The 14091-nt window shown below is 39.0% G+C and overlaps 1 protein-coding gene across 1 annotated transcript in view; it reads right to left on the bottom strand.

The window, feature by feature from the left end:
- Nucleotides 1-2084: 2084 nt before the first annotated feature.
- Nucleotides 2085-14091, bottom strand: part of LOC129379019 (rho GTPase-activating protein 6-like) — a 55039-nt gene continuing 43032 nt past the window's right edge. The window contains 13 exon segments of the mRNA XM_055059557.1: nt 2085-4661; nt 4664-4789; nt 5232-5303; nt 5387-5601; nt 5684-5775; nt 6005-6184; nt 7101-7249; nt 7394-7544; nt 9029-9084; nt 9163-9358; nt 9478-9606; nt 10345-10493; nt 12650-12721. Of these exon segments, the coding sequence (XP_054915532.1) occupies nt 4294-4661; nt 4664-4789; nt 5232-5303; nt 5387-5601; nt 5684-5775; nt 6005-6184; nt 7101-7249; nt 7394-7544; nt 9029-9084; nt 9163-9358; nt 9478-9606; nt 10345-10493; nt 12650-12721 (1955 nt within the window). The 3' untranslated portion in view covers nt 2085-4293.

The following is a 14091-nucleotide window of genomic DNA, read 5'->3' as shown; positions in this document are numbered from 1 at the left end:
AGAAGCGCACTCACAGTACGGAGTGTGGAACAAACTGCTTCTGTCTCTACACCGATCCCAATTAGTCAAAATGTCCTGAAGCAGAACAGGACATGCTCATTTCAAACATGAGCTGCATGAAAGAAGCTTGATTGTCTTCTAAAGTAGAGTTAGTGTTTGAAAGAGTCAGTGGACAACCTTGACATAAATTGATTTCTAAAGATATTTATCTAATCAGAAGCTATTATTATTACAAAGGCCCATGTTGAGAGTATAGTCAAAGTAAATGTTAATTGAACATTGTCACAACTGCAGTTTCTGCCCTTTCGTTATTGTCTTGCACAATAAAAATATAAAGAGAAGAAACATGTTCAAACATTGCTCAAACATGTTCCTACTCACTAAACTGAGAAAGACATCTTTAGTTCAGACTTTCTGTCATTTCTGTACCTTTTCTAAACCTTTATTAATTAGCTGTTATTTTGATGTCAAATAAAAAAGTTTTGAAGTGCTTGACTGACCTCTAGTGGCAATCTTGATCAATGACAACAGATGGAATTGCAGCAGATGGAATCAAAATATGACTCATGTCTCAGTGTCACCATGAAAACGAGTTTATTAGTTGGTAATGACAAATATTTTAGGAATTTTTACACAGAGCAGGCATATTTATTCACATTCAAACCACAAAATTCTATATAATTAGATGTAAATATAGAGTTGAAAACCTAAGCAAGTGCTTTCTACATTTGCTGATCACCAAACTTTTTTTTTTCCTTTTTGTTCTTTTCAGTTTGGCCACAGACATGTTTTCTCAGGTGTCATGTCAGGTGAAAGCTCTGTATCTGAAACCACTTGAAGCAGATGCAAAAACTCCCAACTCGGCGCCTGACATTTAGCCGTGAAGAGACTTAGAGTCGCCTTTCTTCTTCTCTACATTTTCAAACGAGCCGTCACAGACGAGGCGCACAAGGACGTCATCACTCTCTCTGACTTCCTGGCTGTCAGTACTTTTGTTGCTGCTCTGCTGGCTTGCTAGAAAAGGCTTTCACAGCCTATTTGTATCCCGAAGCACCTAACAAAGCACAGCCTAGAGGTCGCTTTGATCTCCCAGAGCAAAAAGCTGCCAAAATAATGCAGACAAGGCACAGAGACAGAGGCAGTAAACTCTGCAGAGAGTGCATCTTGAACTTTAATCTACAGCTTGTCTTATTTCATCCAGTTTTTGATCAAAATAAGACGCCTTACCTCAGAAAACGTTGTGGTGTTCATTGAAATTGTTTACTTTGCAACTTTACCTCTTACTGATAAATATATGGATGAAACTTAGACATGACAGCAGGCTGATTCAGCCTTATGGGACGGTCATAAAGCCACCACCTCGGCCTTAATGACAATTTATCTGAAAGCTCATTATGAACTCTGTCTATCAACTCGGTATGAAATCTGTAGGATCTGGTTTTACAGAAGATCAAAATAATAAATGTGAAGCCAACAAATTTGCAGTCCTGTTGCAATCGTTAATTAGGACTGTGGAGACTTTTCAGTGATAGACTTTTTATGTGTAATATTTAAAGTACAACACAAACTATTAATCTATTAATAATCATGATGTTTGCTCTCATTTTGGATTCCATAGTAAATAGAACCACAGATGCCTATCAACATTTCCTTAAAATCATGCCCAGGCACTCAAATCTGCATTTTATGAATTTATGATAACAATAAAAAGCAAATACAACAAATATTTTCAAAGAAATGGTCAAATCCTGGTTTTGTTGCTAATAATAGAGAAGAAAATCTGTGCTCCACAAATGCTGTTGATGGGACAGATTTACCCCATGTGATAAAAAGTTTGGACATCTTTAATGTTCCTAATAAAGTGGCCATTAACAAAACCTTCATAATATAGTTATTTATTAGTAGATGACAAAAAAACAACTAAAGCCTGTATCTGATCAAAAATGTCACCTTGCAAAACTTCCCTGTATCCATTTTCCCTGTAAAATGCCCTTAAATTATGTTTAGTGTTGGGATTTGCTGCTGTATATATGGACTGGATAGAAATGAATGTTAGTATGAAAATATCAAAGGACATCTAGGTGTAAACTTTATCATATTTAATTCAATGGTAGCATATGCTGATCAGAACACGCAGTACAAAAGCAGTAACCAAACACATAACCTTTGATCCCATAAAAGCCACCAAAACAAAACAAAAACAGGCTCTGGTGGTTTAATAGATAAGTCAACAAGACATGACATTAAATGAGGACCATTGCTTTCTTTTTTCTTTTTTTTTCTTCCTTTTTTTCAGTTCAGATTGATACGTTTTATGTTATATTCTAAAAAATGAAGAAACCCACAGAAGTATAAAATAAAATGAGCTATACATGGATATACCAAACCTATGGCACAATCAATTCCTAGCATTTATTCCAAAAGGTGCTTTAAGTCACATGCTTTGAATGTCCCTACTGATAGGCGGGTGGGTTTCCATGGAAATTTTGCAACATGGGAGGCAGGAACAAGCTGGAGTGCGTTTTTCCAACACTAGATGGCACCACCTGCATTATGAAAACCATTTCCTCTGTTATGGGGCTGTATTTTGCTGACTAATAGAATTAAAAAAGGGCTTTATATGAGCAAATATGATTCGTGTAGAGAATAAAAAAGTGAAATATTTGCCTGCAAATATTTTACTTCAAACAGACCCAATCAAAGTTGGTTCTGTTTGGCATTATTCAGTCAAATGTGTGCTATGCAAAAGAATCAATTAGTAGCTCAGAGAAAAACATTTGAAAGAATATTTCCAGCACCCTACATGACTATCAACACTCCTGGTAAAGATCTGCAAAAGATCTCAGAAATAAATCATTTTTATTGCAGTGCATAAACTTTACTTGTTAAAGTTTGCCTATATATACACAGTTGAAGCTAAAACTCAAAACATTTTACAAGAGCTATGACAAAGGCACACATTTATCTCAATGCAGCTCATAAATCTCCATAACTAGTTTTAAAGAAAACTGCATCAAAATGTGCCAGTTTGATTTCTCCTTCTCTCCATGGCATTAGATCCTATCAACATGTTGCTGATGGTAGGTGTTGTAGGAAAAAAAAAACGTTTTCTGTCTGACAATTGCAAATGTAAATGATTGGGGGTTTCACTGCAATATCTAGAGACAAAATAAAATAAAACTTAATTGGTTAATTAAATTCTTTGGAAAATACAACTTTACCAGGGGTGCCAATAATTATAGAAGAGGCTGTGCATTTTCTTTTTAATTTAATATCTTACATTAACATATAAATATGTTTTGTTTTTCTTTTACAAAACTCCATGATACCGTGAAATTTTTTTTTTTTTTTAAACTTGACAAATTTTGGAATACTTGTAAAAAAAGACATTTCAGTCATTTTAATATCTATGCATGGTCTTTAAAGCTAAACGTATTTTTGGATCAGAATTTGATTAATTTTCTTTTAATAACCCGACACTTTGGTTTTAAAATCAGATGTTTTTTGTTTTTTTATGCTTGTGAAATAAAGGAGATATTTACAAAATCTGTGCAAATGCCCCTCTTGAACATTCGAAGCTCCCCTAGTGGAGCTTTGGCACGTTGAGTCCGCAGTCCAGCAGGCGGCAAGAGCGCACAACTTACAGCATTTAAGCCACAAGAGAAACTTTCTACATTCACAAGGAAATATGGTGACAAAAGAGGGACAAAAAGCATCTAGACAAACCAGAAAAGCAGGCGTCTTAATTTTACGGAAATACTCTGAGGAAAACATACATATGTTACATTATCTTACATATTGTACAGTCCAATAACGTTTAACATTAAAGCATAATTCAAAGTTTGATCTTTGCAGAAACATGGTTGAACTACATCAACAGAATGCACAAAAAAGTTAGCAGCAAATAATGATGCGTACATCTTAGACTTTGTGTAAAAAATATAAAATAAAAGAGATAAAATGTTTTTTTTAAATGGAAAATCGTTTTTCATCCGGGAGGATAAGCTGACTCATAGTGGAATACTTGGGTGTTTTCTCTACAGGGGCATATATATTTTGAGGTATTTTTGGTGGGCTCCTAACTCACATAAAAAAAAAGAGAGGTCACAAAATCCATACATAGAAGAAATACTTGTGGCTCGTAGATTAAAAAAAAAAAGTCTATATAAGGCAGGAGCTGCACATGTAAACAACTTCATGGCGCTGAGGTGCAGGAGCTCAAAGAAGGCTTCTGAAGACAAGGAAAAGATGGAGGAGGGTCAATGAAAGGTTTTGGAGACTACAGTCTTGAGATTACACCAGCGTCTCCGGCAGTGTGTCGGCGTTGTCTGACGAGAGCAGCTGCCAGATCTGCCACCGTTCCCGCTGCCAGTCCTGCCACTCTGAACTCTGCGGAACCATCTGGCCCGAGTTGGTCTGCGGCATTGTCCGTCTGCCGGGCGGAGGCGGGGGCCGAGGGGGTACGCCAAGCTGTGGCGAGCTCTGAGAGCCTGCCACGCGGTGATGGGCGTTGTATGGAGGAGGGGAGCGTCCGTCGCTTGGTGACTGAAGGGGGCCCGGCAGGCTGTTCAGGTGGGCTGTCACGGGGGGGTTAATGTTCAGGTGGAGGCGCGGCCTCCCCGCCTCCAAGTGGGGGGCCGTGCACAGTCGGGTCACAGGGGGTGGGATCTGCACTCCGGTGTCGTGTGAGTCCGTTTTGCGTCCGCGTGCAGCTTGACGTCACCGTGGAGTCCATCAAGACCTTCCTGAGAGCTGCGGGAGCTTTCCTCTGACATGTTGCCATGGGAACCTAGAAACAGCATCACATCATGGAAAAAAGTCTGAATTTTTAATGAATAAGAACAGAAATACCTGAACACTTACACTTAGTAATAAACAGAAAAAAAATCATTTTTATTTATCTCTCTCTCTCTCTCTCTCTCTCTCTCTCTATATATATATATATGTCTCTCTCTCTCTATATATATATATATATATATATATATATATATAGACCAAATAATGGTTATGATTAATGTTCATAAATTTCCAAAATCATGAGAATTCAATTGAAGATGTAAACTAACACACAGATTCAAGCGTTTGTATTAGCTTAGAGAAAACTATATAACCTCTAGTTTGCAGTTAGATCAGTAGGTTCATGACCTCAGGAGAATCCATTGAGTATATTTTATTTTGTGGTATCAGTTTGAAGCTATAATCCTCATGGTTACTGATTTGAAAGTGGTTACCGGTATGCGATTGATTCTTGAGAACTGGCTTGAGAGTGGTGTGCCATGTGCCCCAAATGTTAGCATGCTCCTCTGAAATAGGTTAAAAAAATCTTAGTATCACAGCAGAAAGAAAAGACTGAGTGAGTTGATAAGTTCTACAGAGCTGACCTGACCTTTAGAAGGATCTCGACTCCAGTCGGCCACCTGCTCCACCACAGGGAACTGCTGGTCACCGGCTGGACTCCCCGGGTCCCCTCTTCGCTCGCTCAGCACCGGCGAATTATTGTCGTAAGGAGAAACTTCACCACTGGACACCTTGTTGGAGTCGCTGGACGAACGTCGCTCGCTCAGAGCGAAGGGCTCCTCAGACTGAAGGAGGTCAGGACTCCTGCGGTAAAACCAAAAATTAGGGAACGTAGAAATTGCTGAAGAAAAACGAGACATGGAGACAGTGAATGAATGCGACTCACTGTGAGGCTTTCCTCCTCAGAAGATAGTCAACCACATCTGGATCTGTCTCCAAAAGGCTCATCAAGACTTCATTTTGCAGATCGGGTGGCACCTATAAGACCATAATCAATCACATTGAATTATTCAATCAATGTTTGAACACTCATTAAAACCTTAAGTCCATAATAGTGGGGTAAAAAAAAGTAGCAAAAGTAAAATAAAAAATGAGAGATCAGTCTAAAAAGTTTAGTTCCTTCTCCAGTTATTGAGGACTCTTAAAGTCAACACAAGCAAGCAAATGTGAATTTGAGTGCTTATGTGCACCAAGCAAAGCCACAAACCATGAAGAGGGTTTGGCACCCCGCGATCATCCTCTGCAGCACTGCGATGACGGCAGTGCTCTCCTCGGCCCGGGCAGAGCTCTGGACACTGAACTCCTTATCCGAGCTCTTCTGTTTGTGGAGCAGGTTGGGCCCGAAGATGGTGGCGAGGTTTAGAGATGTCATTTTGTTCCCTGGAATCTGAAAAAAGATTATTTAGGCAACAAAATTAATATTATACTCGTTTATACATTCATATTCTATGCTTCTGAGCACTTGGGTACATTTACCACAGTGTTTTCTTTTGTGTTGAGTTATAGTAGCTCATATTTAATCAAATTTACAATCCCAGCTCAAAAATCTGAATCCAGTTAACTTTCTCTTGTCCAGTTAACTCCCTTTCCTCACCCAGTCCCAGTGGAGGGATGGGAACCACGAGCAGCCAAAAACAGTAATGAAGAGATCTGGTGTGGAACATCCGGACTTCCTGTGACAGGGTCAGGACGTGGGAGCCTTAAATCCACTTTGTGTTTGAGTTCATTGTCATGTAAACACATTAACACACACACTAAATAAAAAACTATGAACACTCCCTGGAAGAAAATGTTCTTCAGGGAAAAAGTAAGAAAAGCAAATCTTTGAAACGTGTGGAAAAAGGTATCGGTGTGGAAAAGTGATGAAAATCACAAAAAATACTGCTGAAAAACAATTGGAATAGTATAAAACGGTTTCAACATGTTTTTATTTTCTCTAATTAGTCTATTTCTGACATGAAAACCTCATCTGAGCCTATTTGATCCCCCCCTTTAGGCCGTTTCTGTTGCAGCCAATGGTAGCTAAATGTCAGCTTAGTTTGCAGATCTGTGAGTAAGTGCAGCCATTCACATAATATCTGATGTCATCGCCACTCCAAGACCACTTGGTAATCTTCCATCAGTGTTTGTCCAGAGCATTTTCTCCTCCAGGGCTGCAAATAGAGCCTGGTTAAACAAGCCGCTTCCTGTTACTTGTTTTTGGTTATTTCCACCAAATGAGGTGGAAATGAACCTTAAACAAACTGCCCAGAAAATATTTAAGCGTCTTTCTACTCAGCCTGATACTTCTGTTCATTCCTCACCTCCTGACCGTCCTTGGTGTGATGGTCATTGGCGTGGTCCGCTACAGTAGACAGGAACTCAAGCAGGCGGTGAAGAGTGTCGCTGTTGCATGCTGGGAGAAGGTAGATCAGCAACTGCGTGACGCTCTGCTGCTCATCCAGATCCAACACTGTGCAGATCAGGAGGGAATAAGATGGAGAAAAAACACCAGTGTTGGGAAAATGTTCACTTTCTTACAAGTTTGATTTGTTTTTGTAGTTTTTAAGTTGTAAACCGTATGGTAACCAGAAAGTAGCAGATAGTTGAAGCTCACATGTGGTGTTGATGAAGGCTGTGTAGAGCTCCCGGGTTAGAAGCGGGTCGGGCATGTCCCTGAGGAACTCCTTCAGCAGAGCCGCCACGTCGTGAACACTGTGCTCCTCGTCCAGCTGCACGTCAATACCCCGATCGAACTCCTCCCGTAGCTGAGAGTCAAGGAGAGGAAGAGTGACTTTCAGAAACATCCTCTCCACTAAACAATGGACATTATATTCTTTGAAGCGACACACCCATACACATTCCCAACCTTTTGACCCTCTAAATGACTGTATGCAGACCATTTCTGCCAGTATGAGCTGTAATCTTGACCATCTAGCCTTTTGGAGGACTTCCAGATGGCTCATTCCAGTTTTGCTTTTCTTTTTTTAGGAGACGATTTAAAACACTTACAACACATTGTGATTTGAGAAATTTGCTCTAATAACCATGAATCATCAGAACTATCTGAAACAAACTCAAAAATACATCACACACTATCAGGTATTGGGTTTCCATAAATAATAACATGATTTATGTGCAACGAAAAGGTTGTTGATCTTCAAAAGAACGTCAGCACTTCTAAACACAACATACCACTCTAACTAAACCTTCTCCCACCTAAACGCCATCCCCTCCCTCAGCAGCCGTCCATCCATTACCTCTGAGCCATTACAGCAGATAACACCAATGCAGCTGACGGTTTACAAGCTGATAATATATCAGCTCATGCTTTAAAAAAAATGTAAGAAATGCAAATTTATGAAAGAACTGACCTGTTCTGTTTGACTGTGCGAGTTGTAAACCATGCGGGACAAAAACCGATTCATTTGAAGATCAAAGATAACCCTCATACCTCTTCCCAAATATGTCTACCAGAAAGACCTGGCTGTTGTTTTTGAGGGAAATGATAGTCAGGCAAATACATATTAAATGACTTATGTTAACAACAGAACTCATACCTTCAACTTCAGGGATTTTTTAACACTAAAACCACAAAACTCAGTGTATTTTTAGGGCTCCAACAGGAAGTAATGTTGAATTGCGAAGTAATAATCACAAATATATAGTCTTCAATACTTTTTTGACATAACCCCTTTCAGATTTGTGTGTTAACAGATCTGTGTTTGTGTTAGCATCCATGAAGAGCCAGAAATGTGTCATTCAGACTGGGTGGTGCTGCAAAAACATGTTGCCACCATGTTGCTTGTTCAACTTTGAGAGCAGGTTGTTGCGAGTGCATCTGTCCAAAGAGTTTTCAAGTAATGGCATTGTGACAAAAACTTTTGTACGAGGAAAACATCAAAGACGAACTGAAATTTATTATGAAGCACAAGGATGAACAGTTGAAGATGAAACATCTCTTAGATTGATTGAAATCGGTGGGAAATAATTTCTCCAGAGCAGCAAAAGCGGTTGTGAAAACCATGAAAGACTGATTCAAACCATGTGAGAGGTTTTGTTTCATCTAACAGAATCGTATTATTCCCAGTTTTACCTTAGAGCAATGCCATTAATAAATGCTACTTTTTTTTAAATAGTCCAGGTATTTTTTATGTGCAGGAATTTTTCTATATTATATAGAGCTGTGTCACAATGTAAAAATAAAACAAAAATAATTGAAATTTTGGAGAACAAAACTTGGAGAACTCACTTGTCTTACTCTCTTCTTGGAGCTTCCCACTCTGAAGATTCCCACAGTCTGCAAACCTGAAAGGAAAAGAATGAGTTTGAGAACATGAAGTGCGTAATGTTTGCGCCGACTGCTCAAGTTGGTCATATGCCCACCGTATTTCTCGATGTGCTGACAGCAGCTGTCGACCACCCGGGGCACCTGCCGGTAGATGGGGTTCAGGCTCAGACGTTTGTCCCTGTGCTTTTCCTTCTTGCTCTGCGTCTCGGCCGGCAGGGAGAGCTGCAGCGCCTCGAGGAGGCGGGACTGGTTGTCGTCCAGGTCTGTGATGGAATCCACAGACATGCCTCCCTGGTGGGTAATCATGGATTTGATTCAATCTAACCCCAATGAATTAAACAAACAAAAACAAGCAGGTCCACGTTTGGGATTCGAGGAGGGGAAGGAGGACTTTCAAAGCACTTTCTTACCCTCCGGCGGACTCGTGGTGCAGACTCGGGGGTGTTGGGTGACGTTGACTCATTGGCCGTCTCTGACGTGGAACTGAGTGAGGAGTTACTGCTGGATAACTCTTTGTTGGAGGGTCTCTTAGTGGCGAACTAAACAAAACATCCATCCAGGGTCTTAATTTGTGTTTTTCTCCTTTGAAATCCACAATTGCTTGTTTTTGTCTTATTTTGTCCCAGTTAAATGCTTAGACTAGACAGATATAACTTGTCAAAATACTAAATGCAATAGAATCAATAAGTCACATAAATAGTCAGAAATTGCAGGATCACAAGCCTGCTACACATTTTCTGAAGAAACATCTTGAAGTTCATCAGAACCTTTGGAAAATGTTCAGTGAATTTTGTGTTTTTGCAATGTATGACTTCTACAAAAAATTCTCAAAAGTCCATATTGTATCTTTAAACTTGAGCTCATTTTGTTTTGGTTATGTGGTCCAACAAATAGTGAAGATACACCAACAAATTAAGCTCCCAATAGTTAAAAACAACCTAAATAAAAGTGTTGGAGTGACTTAATCAAAATCCAGTTAGTCCTTTTTCAAATGACTCATATGTATTGAAATTAAAACAATTCTTAGTGGAACAAAAGTTTTCCATAAAGAAGTAAATTATGTTTTGTCTATTTTTTATTTATTTATTTTTTTGAAAGGCAAGTTTTAGTTCCTTCATAAATGACAATCGTTTGGAAGAATCCATTTTGAATTGACTGAAATTATATTTGTCTGGTATTAAAAGCAAAATTGTAAAAAATCTGTCAGGAAGCAATCGCTTTTTTTACAGCATTTGTGCCTAAACATGTCCAAACAGTAAAAGTAGTTGATCGAAGACCTGCAAAATGGATGACACAAGGTCGGAGGAGTCTTTGTGCTCCTCCCTTTGTGGAGGGTCCAGGCGGTAAGCATCCTGGCGCTGCCTGTGTGCTCTGTCATTAGCAATGACCTGCGACAGAGGGATGCTGAAGGCCTGGGGTACACACTCTGTGGAGAGGGGGAAGAAGCAGGTTATTTTAAATGGAGACAATAAAAAGTCTGAGGCATGAAACTACCAAAAATAGACCTGAAGATGGTAAGCAGAGGCTCTGCATCCCATCTGTTTCGGCGTGGCCTTTTACACAAATGTAATAAAAAGCATCAAAAGCATGTTTACCGTGTCAGTAAAAGTCTTGTGCAGTGATTAAAGCGCAACATCTGTTTTCCAAAATAATACATCAGAGGAAATGTGACGATGCCGCCTTATTTTAGCGTTCTTGACAAAAATAACATGAATGGCTTCCTGCCAAGCCATTTCATACTCTGCCTGCCCGTCATTTATACTGGCCCTTTAGGGGTCCAGAATAGAATCATGCAACTTTATTTTAATCTTCTTTATCCGAAAGTATTTCAGATTAGAAAGAAACATAAATAAAGCGAATAACTGGATTTTTATTAATTTATTTTTTGCAGATGCACATGCATCACGCACACGCAGTTTAGCAATTTAAAAACAAATAAATTAATCTAACATTTCTTAATGAATACTTGATTAAATTAATCAGATTCGAGGAGCGCTTGTATTAAATGTCCTTGGAGTTTAACTTTCCTCTGATGCAAACCAAGTACTCTTGATTTGATCACCTCAAATCCAGACCTACAGTTGAAGAGGATCTTTATCATTTTATCCTTCAATATGTTGAATACGAATATGTTCATAAAGACTAAATTCTGTATGGAGAGTTCTGTGATGCTAAATGTAAAAGTGCAGGTCTACGAGCGACAAAGACAGAGAAGAAAAAAAAAATCCATTCCACAGCCACAAAATGCAGGGCTGTGATTTTCAGGCATGATGGCTTTCCACTGTGACACAATGTGTTTGCTCTGGAGTCTCACCGCGTTAAAAGGCTTTACATAATTGCACATAAACACAGAAATGCATTTAGAGTCGATGTGACTCCCGATTATTGGACTTCACAGATGAGTCCACAGCCAAACCACATTTCTCATGCTGTCAGATGTATCAAAATAGCCCCGGGAAAAAGTTGGGCACGGTTTGAATCCTGTATGCTCATGTGTGAAGCTAGGTGGGGATTAACTTGCAGTTCAACAAAAGTGCTAAAAAAACATATGAAGGAATGTTTGGTGGATTAGTTTGTTTATCGAGATGAGACTGGATCAGACTTTTGTAACGCTCAGTGTAGGGTAAATGGGCCATATTTGTTCAAATTGATCTCCAATCTCTGTTCAAAAACATTTCTGCCAACCAGATTTCTGCAACCAAATTAATATCTTCCATTTGTCCATTTGTCTGCCTTGCTTAAACCCTCTAAGTGAAAACCAAGGTTGATATCAAGAACCATGAAGAGAAGAAGAAGTCTAACACTTAAATGCATCTGAACCATGTATGTAGTGGTAGAAAAAGACGACTACACCGGATTTATGACTCTTTCAAACTGACATACATCTCGGAGGCACAAATGAATCTCCTGACTTTGTTATTCTCCTCAATATGAGCTCACATGTAACCGAACTAAGTATTTGCACAGCTGGAGTGGAGAAGCCTCAGCATCATATAGGTCTAAAATGGACTGGAGGAAATAATGTTTTGTCCAATTACAGTACACATATATAATCTTTACACCCCTGTCCCACTGGTTGGCTTTTGTGTTTGGGTAAAAATGAGACACTTAGATGTTTTTCAATCTTTAATATTTCAAGTTTGCACAAATCAACTAAAAATATTAATTAAAGTGGTCACATAAGTGTGGAGAATCTTTCTTAAAACCCAGTTTTATGTTCCTGAACTACCTCTATTTGCATTAGGAGACTATTGGTGTGGTGCATTTTAGCCCTCTTCAGATCAACCCACAGATTATAAAACCAGGTTTAGTTTTATGTTCTGGCAGGGCCTTTCCTCCTTCTGGTAAAGTTGTCTCTTTTTTTGTTGTTGTTACTGAAAAATGGAGCCCCTCTTTAGAATGTGAAGTCTTATCTTTGTATCAAACATATCTCAATTAATGGCTAAAACGTTTTGCTTTAGTTTTGTCACAAACTAACACATTTTACCAAAAGATTTTGGGAGTCTAATCCCTTTCAGACCCTTTTTTATATTTTTTTTCTCAAAGAAAATTGATTTGTAATGTTTAAAAAGCTTTACTTACCTTTGTCTTTGCTCTTTTCTTTGGCTAGAGAGTCCAGCTTCCTTCTTAATGACTTTTTCCTCTTCTGTCCATCTGTCCCAGGCAGAAAAAAGAAAAACAATAAACAAGTAAATAAATCATGTGAAACAAATGGTTCCCATATCTTTGCGTTCTTATCTGACACATATGTTTAATAAAATTCTGCCTGGAATGCAGACATAAATTACGCACGGGAGAAAACCCTTTCAATGAACAGTTAGGCTAGAAATAGTAGCTGCCACCACAAAAAACTAAAAAAAATGAAAAAAAATTGCTATCAAAACACAATTAGTGAAATTGCTTATACAAACTCTCCGCTGTAGCTTTTATTAACTTTGGTTTTTCAAATCCATACATGGTCATCTTAAAATTACCCTGACCGTCATACTCTTTTGATCTGCCTTGATGTCTTATCGACTCATAAAAATGGCAAAAAATAAACAAACACCAACAGTTACATGGGTTGACACAGAAAATAAAAAAAAGAGAAGTTCAGCAGCAAACCGCTCGGTTACAGCTCGCAATCACATGAGGATATTTGTGTTTGGATGGAAGGAAGTCGCTCTGTCAGCTCCCCGCATGATAAATGACTCTTGGTTCTGCTGATTAACAGTCAGGAAACTCTGGAAAGCTGGAAATCAAGTTTCAAGTCTGTCAGGGCATCTTGGGTCATGATGTCATTTGTTGGAAAGCCTCCGTTGTTTGTATTGGTGCTGTCCAAAACCAACTGCTTAATGCATAAAATCACTTTTGGGTAAATTAGAATTAGCATTTCTGGCTTGAAGACTCCTGTCTTATTTAAAGTGCTTTGGAAAAAGATTTATTCCCTTTGAGTTTCTTCGTATTTTGTCAGATTACACTGGCTCACAGTAACTCTGGAGGAGCTGTAGAGATTCATAGCATAGATGTAAAAATCTGAAAATGTTTCCTTTCACCATTTATCTTACTATTTCTCACTAAGCTGGATAGGTTGGAGGTCTGAATGCTACCACAGCTCTCGAAATTTTGTTTTTTTTTGTGATCTATAGAACAGCAAAGAAATGCTGGGTCTCCATGACACGACACCAGGGATGACGGGGTGCAAACTGTGAGGAGAAACTGAAGCAGATGTGATGGAGGCCGAGGGAGAGTGAGAGAAGGGAGATAGGAAATGGTTTGGATTTTTGACAGATGGCTCCCAAAGCCATACGGAAATCCCCCAAACCTCCACACTCTCTTTCTGCTCCAGACCTGTTTTGCAGCGCCTTCTGATGAACCTCCGCTGACTTTCTGTCTCATTGCATCGTCTTCTCGTCTGTTCTTGTCTCTCTTAATTCCGTCTTTCTTTAATCTGCTTTTTTGTCTTGAAGAAACGCCAGAAATTCAGCCTTGTGGCGCTCGCATAAATATTATCTAAGAAAAATCCGGGGCTGGAAAACAGGCAT

The sequence above is a fragment of the Poeciliopsis prolifica genome, unplaced genomic scaffold (genome assembly GCF_027474105.1).
Source record: "Poeciliopsis prolifica strain line A6 unplaced genomic scaffold, Auburn_PproV2 SCAFFOLD055, whole genome shotgun sequence".
Classification (NCBI taxonomy): domain Eukaryota; kingdom Metazoa; phylum Chordata; class Actinopteri; order Cyprinodontiformes; family Poeciliidae; genus Poeciliopsis; species Poeciliopsis prolifica.
Note: the sequence above shows the minus strand (reverse complement) of the source record. Positions and strands in the feature narration are given on the sequence as shown.